This window comes from Peromyscus californicus, unplaced genomic scaffold (genome assembly GCF_007827085.1).
Source record: "Peromyscus californicus insignis strain IS unplaced genomic scaffold, ASM782708v3 Scaffold_5__1_contigs__length_169319896, whole genome shotgun sequence".
Classification (NCBI taxonomy): domain Eukaryota; kingdom Metazoa; phylum Chordata; class Mammalia; order Rodentia; family Cricetidae; genus Peromyscus; species Peromyscus californicus.
The window spans coordinates 1,073,122-1,090,616 of NW_026294573.1; the positions used below are offsets into that span (position 1 = coordinate 1,073,122).

Here is a 17,495-nt window from a genome sequence, read left to right on the forward strand (position 1 = left end):
AGGTCCCTTTCCAGTGTGTGTGGCCTGGGCTAGTCTCCACTGAGGCTCGTGCATCATACTGGGGAAACTTCCTGTCTCATTGCTGTCCTTTCCACCGAGATCCCATGTTCATGTGTGTCTGTCCCCATCTTCTGCAGGGCAGCAGCGGGTGTGCTTCTCACCCATCGCTAATGCACCGGCTCTCTGTAGATGAGGGACTAGGGCAGCTCCCCTGTGTGGGTCAACTGTTCGGCTGTTTCTTTGCTCCGTGTTTTTCTACATCCTCCGGTGTATTGTGGTTGCAGAGGGACACACCCTAGACACGAACGATGGAGTAGCTGAAAGGGTGGAAAGCCTGCGTGGGAGCCATGGTTGCGCCTCTGTTCACAAACAGGCCCATCTCCCACGCAACCATAACTTCCCAGGGCAGCAGTTCCCATACCTCTATCCAGGCCTGTTTTGTGATTTCAATGTTATTCTTCATTTACCTTTCAAAGCATGGCATGTATAAGTCATATTTTCAGCTAGGAAATAGATCAGTGGTTAGAAACAGGAAGTTTGAGTTGAAAGCCTGGGATGGGAAAGTCCCTAGCGGGAGGAGGCGAATGCACACTCAGATGTGCTACCCTACCCAGCTTCCCCACCTTTGAAAGACCATTCCACCCATCACTGCTGCTACCCCCAGCTCCTGGGATGGTGCCCACCTGGCAGTGTGGAAGGAATGAAGATCCTTATTCTGATAGCCTTCTGAGAGCACCAGATCCTGAAGTGCTGTAGGCCCGAATACTTGCAGTCTTAATGAAACAGCCTGTGTGGCTCCCTCAGTGCCTCTTTCCCTGGACATCTGAGGTCCCAGGATACGTTATTTGCATATGTGTACGATAAAGACAAACAGAGTCCCGGCAAAATCACTGTGACCCTGAGCTAGAGGCAGCAGTGTCTGTTCCGCCCTGCCCTCCATGACGTCATCTGGTCTCAAGCTCTGTGGCCCCTCTTTGGTCCTCAGGATTCTAACTGGCTTCTTATCTTTGCTGACCACTGGCCTAGGGATGCCACCAAAGGCACCAGGCTCTGTCTCTGGCAACAGAGGGTCACCCTTTGGCACTGCTGTGACCTGTGCTCATTACACTGTACATTCCACATCCCACAAGCGAGGAAACCCCCAGCTTTATTCTGATCTGCTGCCGCAGTTCAGCCCACCTGCTCATCCCCAAGCCTGGAAGAGGCGGATTTGTCCACAGTCAGTTGATCGGAGTTCAGCTTTTTAAAAAGTGGGTTTCTTTTTTCACCTTGTCAGTGCTCAAGATGCTAGATTACCATGGAAACGGAGCTTGTTAAGATTCCTGCGACCGGCCTAATTATAGAATTTCAAAGACAAGCAGAGAGCTCCCCGAGGTTGCCAGGCAGCCCACATGCTCTCCAGGACTTGCTGTGCACTGTGTGCCAGCACCCAGGGAGGTGGCACTTGAGTCCCCAGTGGCAACCTCACCCAGAGTTTGGGCTTCTTACCAAGCCAAAGCTCAGCTTTGACACCTGCAGAAGTCAGGTGTCCCTGACAGAGGTGCCAGACCACCACGGACAGCTCCCACACTGTGCAGGGAGTAGGCTCTGTCCCCATCCTCCAGCCCTTCCTCACAGCCTGGGCTTACTGTAGGGTCCAATTTCCATAGATGTTTCCCTTCCCCAGAGGGTAGGTACCTAGCATACCTTCCTCTTCAGCAAGCTTGACTCACTCATATCCTTCTGTGTGCATCCTGGTGACCATCACTTAGGTCAGGAGTAGAGCTTTCATTTTCCAGGAAAAACCAAATTCTGAAAGTGAAACTGGCTTGCATGTGGCAGAGGCAGCTGGAATCCTACAGGGGCCATTCTTATCCAAACCACCACAGCACAAGAATTGTCCCATTGCTTTTCTTAAAGTATCCCAGGGGCTAGAAAGATGGCTCAGCAGTTAAGGGCACTTACTGCTCTTACAAGGGACTCAGTTCAATTCCCAGCACCCTCATGTTGTATCACAACCGTTGTAACTCCCTTTTCTGGCCTCCATGGGCATCAAACATGCATATATATTCAAGCAAAACACACCCACATAAAATAATTTTTTTTAATTTAAAGTGCGATAAAAGTATTTGAGGTATTTGTTTTTTACATGAAGGATAACTGACTGTTGCTGTAACTCCTTCTCATGCTCCTGGTCATTATTCTCCCAGCAGTGACACAGGCATGATCTGCACCCTGGGGATTCCCTGATTTACTTGGAGTATCCACTGCCACAACTGTGAATTACTTTCCTGTGGAACTCCAAAGTATGTAGCTCCCCAAGAGGGTCCTGTGTAAGTCAGGGTGCTCTAGAGACACCCAACAGGATGTATATAGTGAAAGGAATTGACCCACAGGAATATGGAGGCTAGGAAGTCAAAGTCGTCAAGGTAGGTGTCAAGTCAAGCACAAAGCCCACATCCACCCAAGGATGGTCTTCAGTCTTTTCATTGCTTTGATTGACTAGATGAGATCCACCCATTAGGAAGGGCCATATTCAAAGTCAGATTTAATGGTTAGCCTCATCCCTATACACACTCATAGAAACATCAGAACAATGTTAACTCTGAAAGAGTTACACGTGAACTCTAGAGGTCTACCTCTTGTCAAGTTGGCATTCATATGCAACTCTTTAAAGCACACTCAGCCTCCAAATAAAGGCTATAACAAGGCTTCACTCTTGCTAAGCAGGACAGACTGTGTGCACATCTACATGCCTGGACCATTTCATCAGAAAAAGGCATGGTCATCTTGGGCCTTCTAGGCAACCCCTAGTAGGAGGTCATGGCCTCTCAGTGGTTTTCATACCTTCTTTCCTCTCATGATTTCAGCTTTTCTTTCTAAAGTGGAAGAGCCAACATTATAAGTCTTGTGGCTCCCCCAGAGCCTACCCACCCTGACAGAATCCTGAGCAACCTGAAGCACACTGTCCTGGCCTACAGGTGCAGGGCGTGCTTCAAATCCTGCCTTTACAGTTGCCATTCACAGCAAGTTTTGATCCATTTTGCATTGCTGCTCAGAGTGCCTGATATGTGGTAGTTTGCAGGAAACAGGGTTTATTTCAAACGTTTTAAAAGGTGTTGACAGAAAGCTGTGTCATCCTCTGGTGAGGGCCTCGTGCTGTGTCATCCTGTAGAGCCACGTGGGAGACAGCGCAACTTGCTAGCTTGTGTCTTTCCCTTTGTAAAGCTGCTAATGCCCTGGTATAGAGTGCCCCACTTACACCTAACCCCATCGGACCCTAACTGCCTCCCAAAGTGCCAGCAGGCCGTGACGTTGGTGATTGAGATTCCAGCACTTGAGCTTTGGGGGATGAACCCAAACCATAGGAGATCCTTCAAGTTAAAAAGTGAGATGGATGCCACTCTTCTGTAGCCCGCTGCCTTCTTGCCAGATGATGATTTTTTAAAATTTCATTTTATATCGGCTGACTGTGAAGCTATCCATAGTAGGCTGTGGAGGGTGTCGATTTTCAGAGTGCATGTTAATAATTAAAAGGGGACCTACTTGATATGAATCATCCCACAAATACTGTTTTGCCCTAATAAAATATTCAGAAATAGAAAAAAAAGTGAGATGGAGGGCTAGAGAGTTGACTCAGCAGTTAAGAGTCCTTACTGTTCTTGCAGAGGACCAGGTTCAGTTCCCAGCACCCACATGGCAGCTAATAACCATCTGTAACTCCAGTTCCAGGGGACCCAGTACTTTCTTCTGGCTTCTGTGGCCTCCTACATGCACGTGGTACACATATGTCCACTCAAGCACATAAACATACACATTGAAGAGGGGAAAAATGAAATCGGGAGCCAGCAAGATGACTCAGCAGGTAAAGGCACTTGCTGCCAAGTCTAATGACCAGAGTTGGATCCCCAGAATCCACATGGTGAAAGAAGATAACCAACTCCTTCAAGTTGTCCTCTGGCTTACATGTGTGCCATGGCGTACACATACTTATATACGCATACTAAATAAATAAATCTGTTTTTTTTTTTCCCCTTGGATTTTTGAGACAGAGTTTCTTTGTATAGCCTTGGCTGTCCTAGAACTCGTTCTGTAGACCAGGCTGGCCTTGAACTCATAGAGATCCAACTACATCTGCCTCCCGAGTGCTGGGATCAATGGTGTGCACCACCACTCCCAGCAATAAATAAATAAATTTTTCTTCTTTTGTTTTTGTTTTTCGAGACAGGGTTTCTCTGTGTAGTTTTGGTGCCTGTCCTGGATCTCGCTCTGTAGACCAGGCTGGCCTCAAACTCACAGAGATCCGCCTGGCTCTGCCTTCCAAGTGCTGGGATTAAAGGCGTGCGCCGCCGCCGCCGCCGCCGCCGCCGCCGCCGCCGCCGCCGCCGCCGCCGCCGCCGCCACCACCACCACCCTAAATAAATACATTTTAAAGCATTAAAAAAAGAAATCATTGTTACTGGGAGGTGGTGGCACACACTTTTTTTGTTTTGTTTTGTTTTGTTTTTGTTTTTTCGAGACAGGGTTTCTCTGTGTAGCTTTGCGCCTTTCCTGGATCTCGCGCTGTAGACCAGGCTGGCCTCGAACTCACAGAGATCCGCCTGCCTCTGCCTCCCGAGTGCTGGGATTAAAGGCGTGTGCCACCACCGCCCGGCGGTGGCACACACTTTTAATCCCAGCACTCGAGAGGCAGAGGCAGGTGGATCTCTGAGTTTGAGGCCAGCCTGGTCTACAGAACAAGTTCCAGGACAGCCAGGGCTACAAAGAGAAACCCTATTTTAAACAAAGCAAAACAACAACAAAAAAATCATTGTTTTTGTTTGGTTGAGTTTTTTTGTCTGTTTGTTGTTGTTTTGTTTTGTTTTAGAGAGTCAGTCTCCTTTTGTAACCCAGGCTAGCCTTGACTTCCCATTCTCTTGCCTCAGCTTCCTAAGTGCTGGGATTATGGGCATGCCCCATCCCACATGTGGCTTGAAGCATTCTCACAGGCTTGGGAGCCACTGTGGGAGCTCTCCACAGGCTGTGATCGAGCAGTGATGGAATTTCTACACCACAGGAGCAGACGTTCCTCTTCATAGACCTGTTTTTGTGCCAACCTAAGCCTTCCCCAGAGCATGAGTGATGGCCCTGGTGCCCTTCTTCCTTGAAACCATGGCAGATTGTGTGATATTAATTTAGCTGATCTTCAGCTAACGTTGAGAGAACCTTTTGTGTTGGACTTCTCTCTATTTCTCCTGTGTATGTGTGGTGTGTGTGTACATTTGCATGTGTGGAGGCAAATGTGTATGTGTGGGCGTGCACACACCTTCACATGTGTACATAGGCTCTGTGTCATCTAGCTCACCCTAATTTATAATAAATATGTGTATAATTACATACATATATAAAACACCTGATAGATCATATATGAATTGCTACTTCCAGCTAGTCTAGCTAGCCAGCTTGCCCCGGGGACCCTATCTCTGCCTCTCACATGCTGGGATTTCAGATGTCCGCCATATCTGCCTAGTGTTTCTGTGGTGGGCTCCAGGGATCGACACTCTAGTACTCATACTTCTGCAGCAAATGTTTTATCCACTGTGCTGTCCCCGTCCCCAGTGTACATTCTTTTGTGGTTGTAGACATCCTTCAGCATCGACTACTTAGGCCTGGTACTGAGGGCATGTGGCTGGTCCACTTGGACCTGCAGGTGTAAGTTTTCACTTGTGCTCACCTGCTGCTCTTAGAATCTTCAGAGTCTCCCCACAGGTTCCGCGTTCCCTACATCCTCTTCTGTAAGATCTCTGTCATTCTGCTGTTGATGCTCACCCTCTTATTCTCTAAAAGACCAAATGTCTGTATGGCAGAAGGCAAGGGTCTTAGTCCATTCTGACTGCCGTAATGAGACACCCCATGCCAAGACATACACCATAGGAGTTTGCCTTCCCGTGGTGTAAGTCTGGGGGACCAGGGTCAGGAGCCAGCACATGGTCATCTGGTTCCAGCTCTCAGACAGCACATTTTTGAGTGTCCTTATATTTTAGAGAGCTAGCGCTGCTCTCTTCTTGGGAAGGCACTAACTGGGGCACCACCTCACCCCCTCTTCACCTTCTCAGCCTCGTCTCCAAATACTGCCCCGCTAGTAGTCAGGACTCCATCCTGTGTGCTTGGTGGATAGAGCCGTCCCTCGGCAGTGAAGTCCAGGCTTTCTGGGTGACAAGGCTCTGCTGTCAGCCCTGTGCTCCAAACCCTGGGGCTAATACAGGGTTCTCTTTCCTGTCCCCCTGGGAAGTTTGTCCTGTTGAGGGCTCTCTCGTCTGCCTTGGCCTCTTCTAGGGTACCTTAGATCCCTTTCACTGCTCTGTAGTCCAGGATAGCATGGAGCTGCCCTTCACTTTTCAGTGCTGTATAGTTGAGCTTGAAGACTTTAATGGGGAAATACAGGACAAAAGGACTCAGTCCTGGTTTGTCCCCATGTTGCCTCCCGAGTTTGCGTCTCTGTCCCCTGGTCACTTCACACTCTTTCCCTTCCCTTAGATATGAGACGGTGTGGGAGCCATACAGGAGCACAGCAAGGCTGGTTGTTTGAGCCAAGGACCTGGGCTTCCTTGGCTAGGTTTCCCTAGGAATGTGGGTGGGCCAGGGGAGGCAGGCCATGCCCTGTCACCATAGACAAAGGTGCATTGGACTCATCGGGCTCATCAGAACCGTGGGGCAGGCAGACGCTGGTTTAGCCCCTCCCACTGTGTATACCTTCCATGGGCCTGATCCCCCCGGTGGGTAAAGTCGGGGGACAAAGGCTGGCACTACTTCTGTCCTGGTCTCATCTGAGGCTGGAACCCTATAGGGGTTACCAGTCAGTGCTCGGCTTCCATCAAGTGTCACTCAGGCTGCACTCTGGGAGCATCAGAGCCATGAACAGGGCCTGTGAGGAAGCTACACTTGGGTGTGGTGGGCGAGCCTTCGTTCTTCCTGAGCTCCCAGAGGAACTGCGGCTTCCGGCTCCTCACTGAATCTCCCCTTTAAAGAGAAAGAAGCATGTTTTGCAGTTACTGTGACCTGATTTCAGCAGTTTCCAGCTAAAGCTGGTAATTTGCTTGTTTTAAAAACATTCCGTTACACTCTCCACTTTGGAATATTCTCAGCACTTTCATTAGGGCTCCTGAAAGTCGCTCTTGCTACTGGATTTTATAAAAGCACAAAGCTTCCCATTGTACCTTGTGTTTCTGGAGGTTTTGTCTCTGTATGCTGGTCTTGTGGCATTTGGGGGTCGTGAATAGCATCAGGCTATGTATGGTTCTGGTTGGAACTTTAGTGGTGTTTTTTTTTTTTTTTAAAAAGAGCTGTTCTAGTATGAATAGTACATGTCACAAAGTGATTTTTGGGGGTAGTTTTGGACTCAGAACAAATACTCAAGAAAGCTGGACCTTCCTCTGCCCCAAGGTCTGTTGGGTGAGAGGGACCTTGGGCCTGGGTGAGTCACTGAAACAGTGCTGGTGTACTGGCTGACTGTAGCCTCCAGCCTAGCCATCCATTTTCCCTCCTTGGATGGTCATATGTAAATATCATGGTCCATTTGAACCTTTTCCCTGTATGGAAAAAAGGGCCTGGTTTTCAGAAGCTGCCCAGAGGGAAGGAGGGTGAAGGAAAACAAGTTGGGAATAAGCAGTCTGGGAACTGAGTGGCCCAGGTCGGAGGAACTGATACCCTACTGCTGTAGCCTGCCTGTTCCTGCCGGATGCCGGGTATCTCCTCTACCCTGCAGGGCCTCTCCTACCTGAGCTGCCTTCTCCAGCAGCCACAGCTTTGAGAACATGAGAATCATGTGAGGAGAGGTAAAGGGGAGCCTCTACCTGGAAAAATTGTCTTTTTAGTTCCGGCATCCCTCAGCCGGGACTGTAGCCAGCTCCAGCCAACCTAGACAGGAATGGCCTGTCCCCATCTATACCTTGGGCTCGGGGGCAGGACTCCTGCATCACAGTGCTGCTTCCTTACACAATTTCCCCATCCTTTCTAGAATCCATCTACCGCCGTGGGGCCAGAAGATGGAGGAAGCTGTACCGCGCCAACGGCCACCTCTTCCAAGCCAAGCGCTTTAACAGGGTGAGTGTATCGCTCCAGTGACTCCCAAAAAGGGGTCATTTTTACTGCTTCTACAAGTAAAGAAAAGGCAAGAAGTGCCCTTGCTCTTGCTGTGCTGGGCTGGGCTTCCTTCAGCATGCCCTGGAAAAGGTCCTGAGCCACCAGCTTAACCAGTATTGCAGGGCTGTGGAGATGAGCTAGGGCTACTCTGAGCCTGCTGAACTCCTCTCCAGCCACTCCCCTGAATGGTAGCCACTGCATGAGAATGCGGCTGTGTCTTGGGTGTCCTTTCCTGCCCCTGATTACATCGTCTTTGCTCATTGTCTCTGGCCCTGCCTTTCCACTCTGAGGACCTGCCTGCCTGCCTGCCTGTTTGAACACATGGTGCTTCCGGTGGGCTGTAAGGGTATCCTTGGATCCCAAAAGTCCCAGATGCCTCCACTTTCTTATCTGCGGTACTCCAGTGGCCAGTCCTTTCTGAGTGGCACTTGGCTTAGTCCCTCAGGTCTCTTTGTCATAGTGCTTCTTTGTTCTCCAGTGTGCAGTGACTGGTGACTCTGCAGTGGCTCCCTTTCACAGTGAAGGGCAGTGCCTGTTGTCCTCTGTGGCTACCAAGCACACTCTAGGGTGGTGTGGGTCCTGTGAACACATGGGACTACCTTCACTGCAGGACTGTTGGAACCATTACACTCCAGTGCCGCTCCCCAGCTAACCCTGCGCTTTTCCACTCTGTCCCGTGCTGGGAAGACTCTTTAGCACTGAGTGACCACAGGCCTAACGGTTGGGAACTGTGGCAACTAAGCTATGGGGTCAGCCCCAGCCCAGCTGTTCCTTAGACAAGAGTTCCCTTCTGTCATGTTCCCTAACATGTGAATGCTATAACATATGAATGCTGGTAGGAGGGATGAAGAAGGAGCACAGGTCAAGTCAGTATTTGTCATAGTGTGAGGGCCACATGGAGGCCACTGCCTCTTAAGGGCAGCCACTGAGACTCCCTTTATACTCACTGTCATGTGCCTCTCTGGTCTGTTCTCCAGGCACATTAGGTAAGTCAGCCCAGTCGATGTAGATGCTAGTCTCTATGTTCCTAGGTAATTCTGTGAGTGTGAGCTGTACCTCCTGGACCTGTGTACTGGGTGCCCATCATGTGTCAAGAACTTGGGACTGCCCTCGCCCCTACCCCAGGAGCTGATGAGGCTTGGAGGGCAGAGGGGCAGAGGGAAAGCTCCTGAACAACTGCAAGGGGTATATGTATACTTGATCTTGGCCAAAAGGCTGAGAAGCAATGAACAGACTGTAGACAGCATTGGGCTCAGGGGAGACATGGGCCAGTGCCTGGGAAGACAGCCAGGTGCTGCCTAGAGATCCTAGAGACTTCCTGGAGGAGATGGTGTCTGGAAAGTCAGCCTAGAGAGGATGCTGGGAATCCAGGATACAGCAGGCACAGTAGAACCCAAATAATGTCAGGGTACACTGACCCAGGCTGGGGATGGTCCCAATAGCCCTGTGTCTCTGCTATCCCATTAAAATGCTCCTAGTACTCCCCGGGCCTGACACATAGTAGATGCATACCGAACACTGCCTTGTTCTTTACGTGACTAACAATTGAAAGGTTATTTTGGGACCCTGGGGGTTGGGGGCTGGGCGGAGGACAGTAAGAGCAGAATTCTGGGAGCCACGGTGGACAGTAGAGGAACCACAGACTGTCACTCACCTTGGAAAGGCCTAATGTCATCAACACAGAGAGGTAAAAGGGTGCCACATGTCAAGTGCTAGCACAGAGTGCTCAGAGGACAGCAGGGGCTGGAATGATGAGTCTTGTTACCCTTCTGCTGCCCAGCAGGATATGTCCATGGAATTTTACAGTAAGCTAACCAGATAGCCAGGATAGAAGTTGTCTGCTGGGAATGTGGAGAAATGGAGACATCTGGCCTTGGAGCACCCGGTGCCAGCCCCCGCATTTCTCTGTGAAACAAGCAACTGGCCATCTGTACAGCCAGGTGCCCTCTCTCCTGTGAACCTGTCACAAGCCAGAGCAGGAGTCTCAGGCAGCCCAACAGCCCACCTCCTCTCAGGGTCCTGGAGAGGAATCTGGAAGTACTATTGTAACTTATACTTGTTTCCCTCATTGATGGATGACTAATGGCCAAGACAAAGCCTGTACACTCGTGTATAGTCCTGGCACACAGGCCAGGACTCTGGCATCACCAGGAGCCTCTCACTATAGTGTGTGTGGTCATGTGGATGTGTGTGCACATACCTATGTGGATACAACGTGCATATAGGTACAGGTTTGGGTGGAGACCAAAAGTTGGCATCAAGTGTCTTCCTTTGCCATTCTCCACTTGGTTTTTTGAGACAGGGTTTCTCTGTGTAGTTTTGTGCCTTTCCTGGATCTCGCTCTGTAGACCAGGCTGGCCTCGAACTCACAGAGACCTGCCTGCCTCTGCCTCCCAAGTGCTGGGATTAAAGGCGTGCGCCACCACCACCTGGCTCTCCACTTTAATTCTTGAGACAGGGTCTCTTGGTAAACCTGGAACTCTCAGCTCACCTAGAGCGCCTGGCCAGTGAACCCTAAGGGTCCCCCTGTCTCTACTCCCAGTGCTTGGATTATAATCATGCACCACCACACCTACCTTTTTTGTGGGAGTGCTGGGGGGGTCAAACTCAGGTCCTCGTGCTTATATGGCAAGTACTTTACCTACCAACTAAGCCATCTCCCTAGTCCCTTCCCATGTTTCCCTTCTAGTTTATTGGCAAACTAGAAGAATGCGATGTGAGTCCTACAGGAGCTGTGACCCCCGCATGGCCCTGTGTTTGCCATCCAACCTCACTTTGGCTTTCAGAAGGAAAATGTCCCCCTATGAGACCCAAAAAGAGGATCTAAAAGTGACACTGGGCCTTCAGCCATCTGACAGAGGGATAGGACCTGCCTTGTGGACAGGTCTAGCATTAATATAATGGGAGAAGAACTCTCCTCTCCATTATGCTGAGAATGTTGGTTAAGGGAATGGAACATCCAAGCTCTCTTGCAGAGAGAGTGAGGTTAGGAAAATTATAAAAACTAGAAGTGACGTAGCCTCCAGGGAAAAGCAGGCACTGGAGACCAATGGGATTTTTAGAATTAGCCACATTAGACAATTCAGATTTCCTTGGTTTCTAAACAAACCAAATATAGAAACCATGTAGGAAAATTTGTCTGCATGTATATGGGCATTCATGTTTGTGAGTGGGTGCAGGGGTGTGTGTGTGTGTGTGTGATGGACAGATGCGTGGGTGAGTGCACCAGAGGACAACTTCAGATACCATTTCTCAGGTGCCCATCTACCTTTTTATTGGGATAGGGAATGGCCAGATTTCATAATGTAGGCTAGCTAGCTCGCCACTGAACCCAGGGCTCTGCCTGCCTCTACCTCCCCAGTGCTGGGATTTTTCCCCCACATGGGTGATGGAGATCAGACTCTCTGTTTGCAAGGCCTTACAAACTGAGCCATTGCCCCAGTCCTAGAAAAAAAATGTGTAATAAATAAAACCTAAAGGAATAAAAGATCAAAAGAACACAAATGGGTGCCATTTTGGAGTTCCTGCAAGTTACGCCCCCCCCCCCTTTTTTTCCTTTCTTTGAGACACTTATTTTTAATTTTTATGTGTGTGGGTGTTTTGGCTTCATGTATGCATATGTATCATGTGCTTGTAGTGGCAACAGAAGCCAGAAGAGGGAGTCAGATCCTCTAGAACTGGAGTTCTAGATGGCTGTGTCTGCATCTTCTACAAGAGCAACCAGTGCTCTTAACCACTGAGCCATCTCCTTCTTTGGTTTTTCGAGACAGGGTTTCTCTGTGTAGTTTTGGTGCCTGTCCTGGATCTCGCTGTGTAGATCTCAAACTCAGAGATCCACCTGCCTCTGCCTCCCGAGTACTGGGATTAAAGGCGTGCACCACCACTGCCTGGCCAAATCAGCTTTTGATAAATGCCAGGACAGAGCAGAGTTGTGAGTGTCTAACAGGTGTAATTGCTTGTAAATGCAGACAGCTTGACCCTTACAGATATTTTTTAAATGCAGACATTTTTCTCAGACAGTGTCAAGGGCATTGAATGTAATCATTGCTTAGGGTTAACTGTGTGAGCTACAGTGGGGTCTGGGTAGCCCCAGGGTGGGTGCAGTCATGGACTCTACCGTCCATGACTAGAATGTATTCTGCCCTACTTCTGTCCAAAAGAATCTGCCTCCAACAGTCAGCCCCATGCTGTTCTTTCACAGAGGGGCAACCCACACTCAGGGCATGAACCACAGCAGTTGATAGTGTCTTCCTTGTGGTGGCCACATTACCCTGTGCTGGTACACATGGGTCCTTGAGCTACAGGGCAGGCTGGGTAGATGATACTTTGTCTTTTGTTGTGAGTAGATAGAAGCAGTAGAGCGTGCTCCCCAGGATCTCAAGAAAAGAAGCTTCTTGGAGTGGGCAAGTTTAGGAGATGCCACCCGGTAGGACCGTCAAGGATTTCTTCTGAGATCTTTTGTCTGAAGCAACTAAATTGGCTAACAGACATTTCCTACGAAAGGCCAGAATTTATGTTTTCAGTTTTTAAGGACACTTGGTGCTGCCATTGTGACTCAAAAGCCACAGAGAGTATGAGTGCCAACAGGTACAACAATGTGCCAGTAAAATTTCATATACCAAAAAGGGGGAGTGGCAGTCATGAGCTAGGTTGACCTGCTGTGATTTGCACACCCTTTCATAGGAACTTGGAATTGGTATTTACTCCAGTAATTGAGGCCCTGAGAGAAATGGGTTTGGGTCTCCCCATGAGCCCCACCCTTCCCAGGTAGAGCAAGGCAGAGGAACAGGAATACTCCTTCAGAGAATTTGGAACCTCACACTGGACCTCATACATATACCCTCTAAGGGTCCAGCCCAGCAGTGTCCCCAGGTGGCTGGCAGAAGCAAGTACTGTCCCTCTTGAAGGCACCTGAAAGGATTCCCACAGATAGTAAATTGGACATCTGGGCTCACAATCAGCAACTGAAAAAACATAGTAGGAAACTAGTCATTCTGGTCAGGAGCCAGCAGAAACTGAGGAGGAAGGCTTGGCCTGACTGAATGCAAAAACAAGTGTTTGATATATTTGAAAAATTAAAATACGTGATTGAAAAATCAGAACAAGAAACAAATTAGCAGCATGTGAGACAGACTTTAAAATGTTTTTATCCTATTAATCTATTTCCTGTGAGTTCCTGAGAATAGAAGCCTGGAGCTTTGGTTTTGCTTTATTGTTTTAATGGCATGTTTTTTGAAATGTTGATGATTCAAGTATAGACTTTTTTAAATAAAGAGCCACTAGCCAGGTGTGGCAGTATACGTGTACCTTTAATGCCAGCACTCCAGAGACAGAGACTGGTGGCTCTGTGACTTCGAGGCCAGTCTGTTCAACACAGCGGGTTTCCAGCCAGCAAGGTGACATAGAGATGGCATGTCTCAGAAAAAAATAAGAAGAAAATAAAATAAGAAAAAGGCCATTGGTACAGTTTTGGTAGCTCCCCTAGGATACATGCGTGTGAGGTCTTAGTCCAGCCCATGTTGTCAGTTTCGTGCTGCCCTTGGTCAGCAGTTGCCCTGTCCTAGCCCTGGTAAGAGTAGCTCTTGTTGTCCAGATATGGTGATGCAGATCTATAATCACAGACCTGGAGAGGCTGAGGCCAGCCTGGGCCACATGTCAAGACCTTTTCTCAAAACGGTAAGAGGCTGGCAATATCTCTCAGTCAGTGGAATGTGTGCCTAGCATGCACAAGACCCTGAATTCCACCCCAGCACCACATGACAAGCCAGGCATTGTTGTGCATGCCTGTGATCCCAGCAATGTAGCTAGAGTTTTCCTACCTGGTCCACAGTCAGGACAAATCTCTCTCACCTGCCAGTCCCACAGCCACTCAGACCCAACCAAGTAAACACAGAGACTTGTATTGCTTACAAACTGTATGGCCGTACCAGGCTTCTTGCTAACTGTTCTTACAGCTTAAATTAATCCATTTCTATTAATCTATACCTTGCCACGTGGCTCATGGCTTACCGGCATCTTCACATGCTGTTTGTCATCGTGGAGGCTGGCAGTTCTTGCTAACTGTTCTTACAGCTTAAATTAATCCATTTCTATTAATCTATACCTTGCCACGTGGCTCATGGCTTACCGGCATCTTCACATGCTGTTTGTCATCGTGGAGGCTGGCAGTGTCTCTGACTCAGCCTTCCACTTCCCAGCTTTATTCTCCTCCTTGTCCCGCCTATACTTCCTCCTGCCTGACTACTGGCCAATCAGTGTTTTATTTACCAACCAATCAGAGCAACACATTTGCCATACAGAACATCCCACAGCACAGCACCCAGGAAATGGAGGCAGGAAAATCTAAGCTTGGCCTAGAGAGATGGCTCAGTGGCCATGAGGACTTGCTGCACAACCATGAGCCTGAGTCTGGATCCCAACACCTGAATAACAAGCCAGGCAGGCATGGTCATGCATGCTTGTAACCCCAGCACTGAGTGAGACAGAGATAGAAGGGTCAATGGGTTTGCCCAAATGAGTTCCAGGTTCAGGGAGAAACCCTGCCTCAGAGGAAGAAGCCGGGGGCGAGGGGGGTGTCAAAGTCTTTTTTTTTTTTTTTATTTTTGGTTTTTTTGAGACAGAGTTTCTCTGTGAAACAGTCCTGGCTATCCTGGGACTCGTTCTATAGACCAGGCTGGCCTCGAACTCACAGAGATCCACCTGCCTCTGCCTCCTGAGTGCTGGGATGAAAGGTGTGCGCCACCAGCACCTGGCATCAAAGTCATTCTTGATAACATAGCAAGTTTGTGCCAGCCTGGGCTACATGAGACCCTGTCTCAAAAAGGTTAAAAGAAAGCCAAAACACATAAGGAAGCTAATAATTCTGAGATAGCAGAGCGCCCACATTTCTGCTTGTAGATGTAGATGTCACAGAGCTGCAAGAGGTATGTCATTTGCCAGAGTGTGACTAGATTCTGAACATAGTTCTTCTCACACAGACTTTATAAAATTACAAAAGTCTGGACATACCACCAGTGGGGCTGACAGTTATTACTTTCAGATTCATTAGAATCATGAATAATAAAGGACTGTTTAAAATTCTGGAAAATAAAACCCTCACATAATTGCCATGCAGCCATTCACAGTTTTTCCAAGTCAGAATGTCAGCAGTCACCTTTGGGATGACGACAGTCAATATGAAAGAGAGTCATCAGGAGCTTCCTCTTGACCTGGACTGCTGGACTCTTGGCAGACACCACAGCCTGGTCTCACAACCTCTGGCCTTCATGTGAGCCCAAGAAGGGAACTATTGAGCTGGAATAGGCCTGCATTCAGAAAGGAGGTATCAGGCCCCGCTCATGTGTTATCTTCTAAATCAGCAAAGGTGTCGTCTGCCTGAGTTTTCAGCCAGACTCTCTAAGTGTGGCATGGGCTTCTGGGAGGGCCAGCTGGGCCTGATAGCTGCCATTCCCATCCACAGAGAGCGTACTGTGGCCAGTGCAGCGAAAGGATATGGGGTCTCGCGAGGCAGGGCTACAGGTGCATCAACTGCAAGCTGCTGGTCCATAAACGCTGCCACGTCCTCGTCCCGCTGACCTGCAGGAGGCATATGGTGAGTCGGGGTGTGGGGAAGCGTGGCTGGCCTCTGGGCCTGTGGCCAAGTTGACCTTGGCAATCCTTGGTCCTTTTCTTTCCATGGAGCTGTGACATTACATCCTACCTCCAGACAGGAGGAGGCCTCTGTGCTGCAGCGATGACTGTGGGCAGAGTCTGGAACAGGACCTCTCATCCTGAGCTGTGGGACCGGAAGGGCCCAGTCCCCCTAGTGTGTTGTTAACTGTGTTTTCTATCACTTGTACTTTAAGCCAGTCTGCCCGAGCCACCTAGCCTAGGTGTAGAATACTTTCTGGCCCTACCCAATATTTGCTAGACCCAAGGCCTCCACCCCCAGGAAGGCTGTTGGCTCATCTGCATCTTGCCAGAATGAGGAAGAAAGATGCCCCTGAAGTGGCATATCCATATTCCATGTATCGAATAAGAACAGGATCCAGATTGGAGCATGAGTCACCCACAAAACCACTCTCCCTAGAGATCCTTTCTGCTGTGTCTACTCTAAACCCTGAAGACACATAGGAGGACCTTTCACCCTACAGGTCCACATTACCTTAAGATAATGAAATGAGCCCAGAAATGTGACCTGTCAGAGCTCAGTGAGGCCAGCACTTGGACCCTAGGGGCCATCACTATAAGCTGTCTGTATTATAACTTCAGCTACATGGGGCCCCAGAGCCCTTAGACTGATCATCGGAAGCCTGGCTATCAGCACGATGTCCACAGTGTGGCAGGGGGGTATTTCCAAGCATGCTTAAAGCATCCCTTCTATCAAACATCTGCTGGGAAGGCAATAACCTAAGATCCTGACTGAGTGACCACCTCAGCCTGTAGACTCATAGGTAACAGTCATCATCTGTTCTGTGCTCTACCCAGCATCACATCGCTACACACACGGTGCAGTTTGTAGTCATGACATCAAAGCTGGGTTTTAACTCCTGCCCCATCACTCCAACACCATCATTTTCTTGCAGGATTCTGTCATGCCTTCCCAAGAGCCTCCAGTAGATGACAAGAATGATGGTGTAGACCTTCCTTCAGAGGAAACTGATGGAAGTAGGTGCCCCCTTCCCCAGCTGGGTGGGCCCCCTCTTCTGAGCCCTGCAGTGCCTTCCTCTCCGTCTTCCTGGCCTTTCCTCCTGACTCCTTCCTACCTGCTCTCCAGGAGTCAATGTGGGTGAGCTGGGCTGGGGACAGTACTGTGTGTGCACAGCCACCCCTCTGTCCCCACGGAAATGGGTGGGGCCGCTGGCCTTCCCTGGTAGCTGCCAGGCAGTAATCTCATCACTGGGAACCTGGGGCTGAGACCCTCTTCCTCTGTGCTGATTTCAGTTGTTCTGTACAACACTTGATGTGTGACCCCCCACCAGGCCGCCAGGTACCTCCCACACACTGGGCACTACACAGAGCTGACCTCCATGGAGGTGGCTCCATACGACCTGTAGCTGCTGCACAGGTGTTGTATTTGGGGACAGTACAAAGGAGGAAAAACTTCTTTTTAAGGTGAAAAAAAATTCAGAGTCAGATTCAGTAACACATGCCTTTAAATTCTAGCACTTGGGAGGCAGAGGCAAGAGGATTTCTTCATGAGTTTGAGGCCAGCTTGGTCTACATGGCAAGTTCCAGGCTAGCCAGGGCTGCATAGTGAGACCCTGTCTCAAAAAAAAAAAAAAAAGTGAGATTGTTCCTTCAGATACCCTTCCTACCCACCCACCCATCTGTCCATTTCTCTCTCTCTCTCTCTCTCTCTCTCTCTCTCTCTCTCACACACACACACACACACACACACACACACACACATCCAT

General features: G+C 49.3%; 1 protein-coding gene across 7 annotated transcripts in view; it reads left to right on the plus strand.

Moving 5' to 3' along the window:
• The window catches only part of Prkcz (protein kinase C zeta), a 117,755-nt gene that overhangs the window by 65,861 nt on the left and 34,399 nt on the right, over positions 1–17,495 (plus strand). For all 7 annotated transcript variants that reach the window (XM_052718440.1, XM_052718441.1, XM_052718444.1 and 4 more), the window contains 3 exons: positions 7,976–8,061; positions 15,560–15,691; positions 16,665–16,746. In XM_052718440.1, coding sequence (XP_052574400.1) covers positions 7,976–8,061; positions 15,560–15,691; positions 16,665–16,746 — 300 coding nt within the window. The remainder of the gene's footprint in view (positions 1–7,975; positions 8,062–15,559; positions 15,692–16,664; positions 16,747–17,495) is intronic.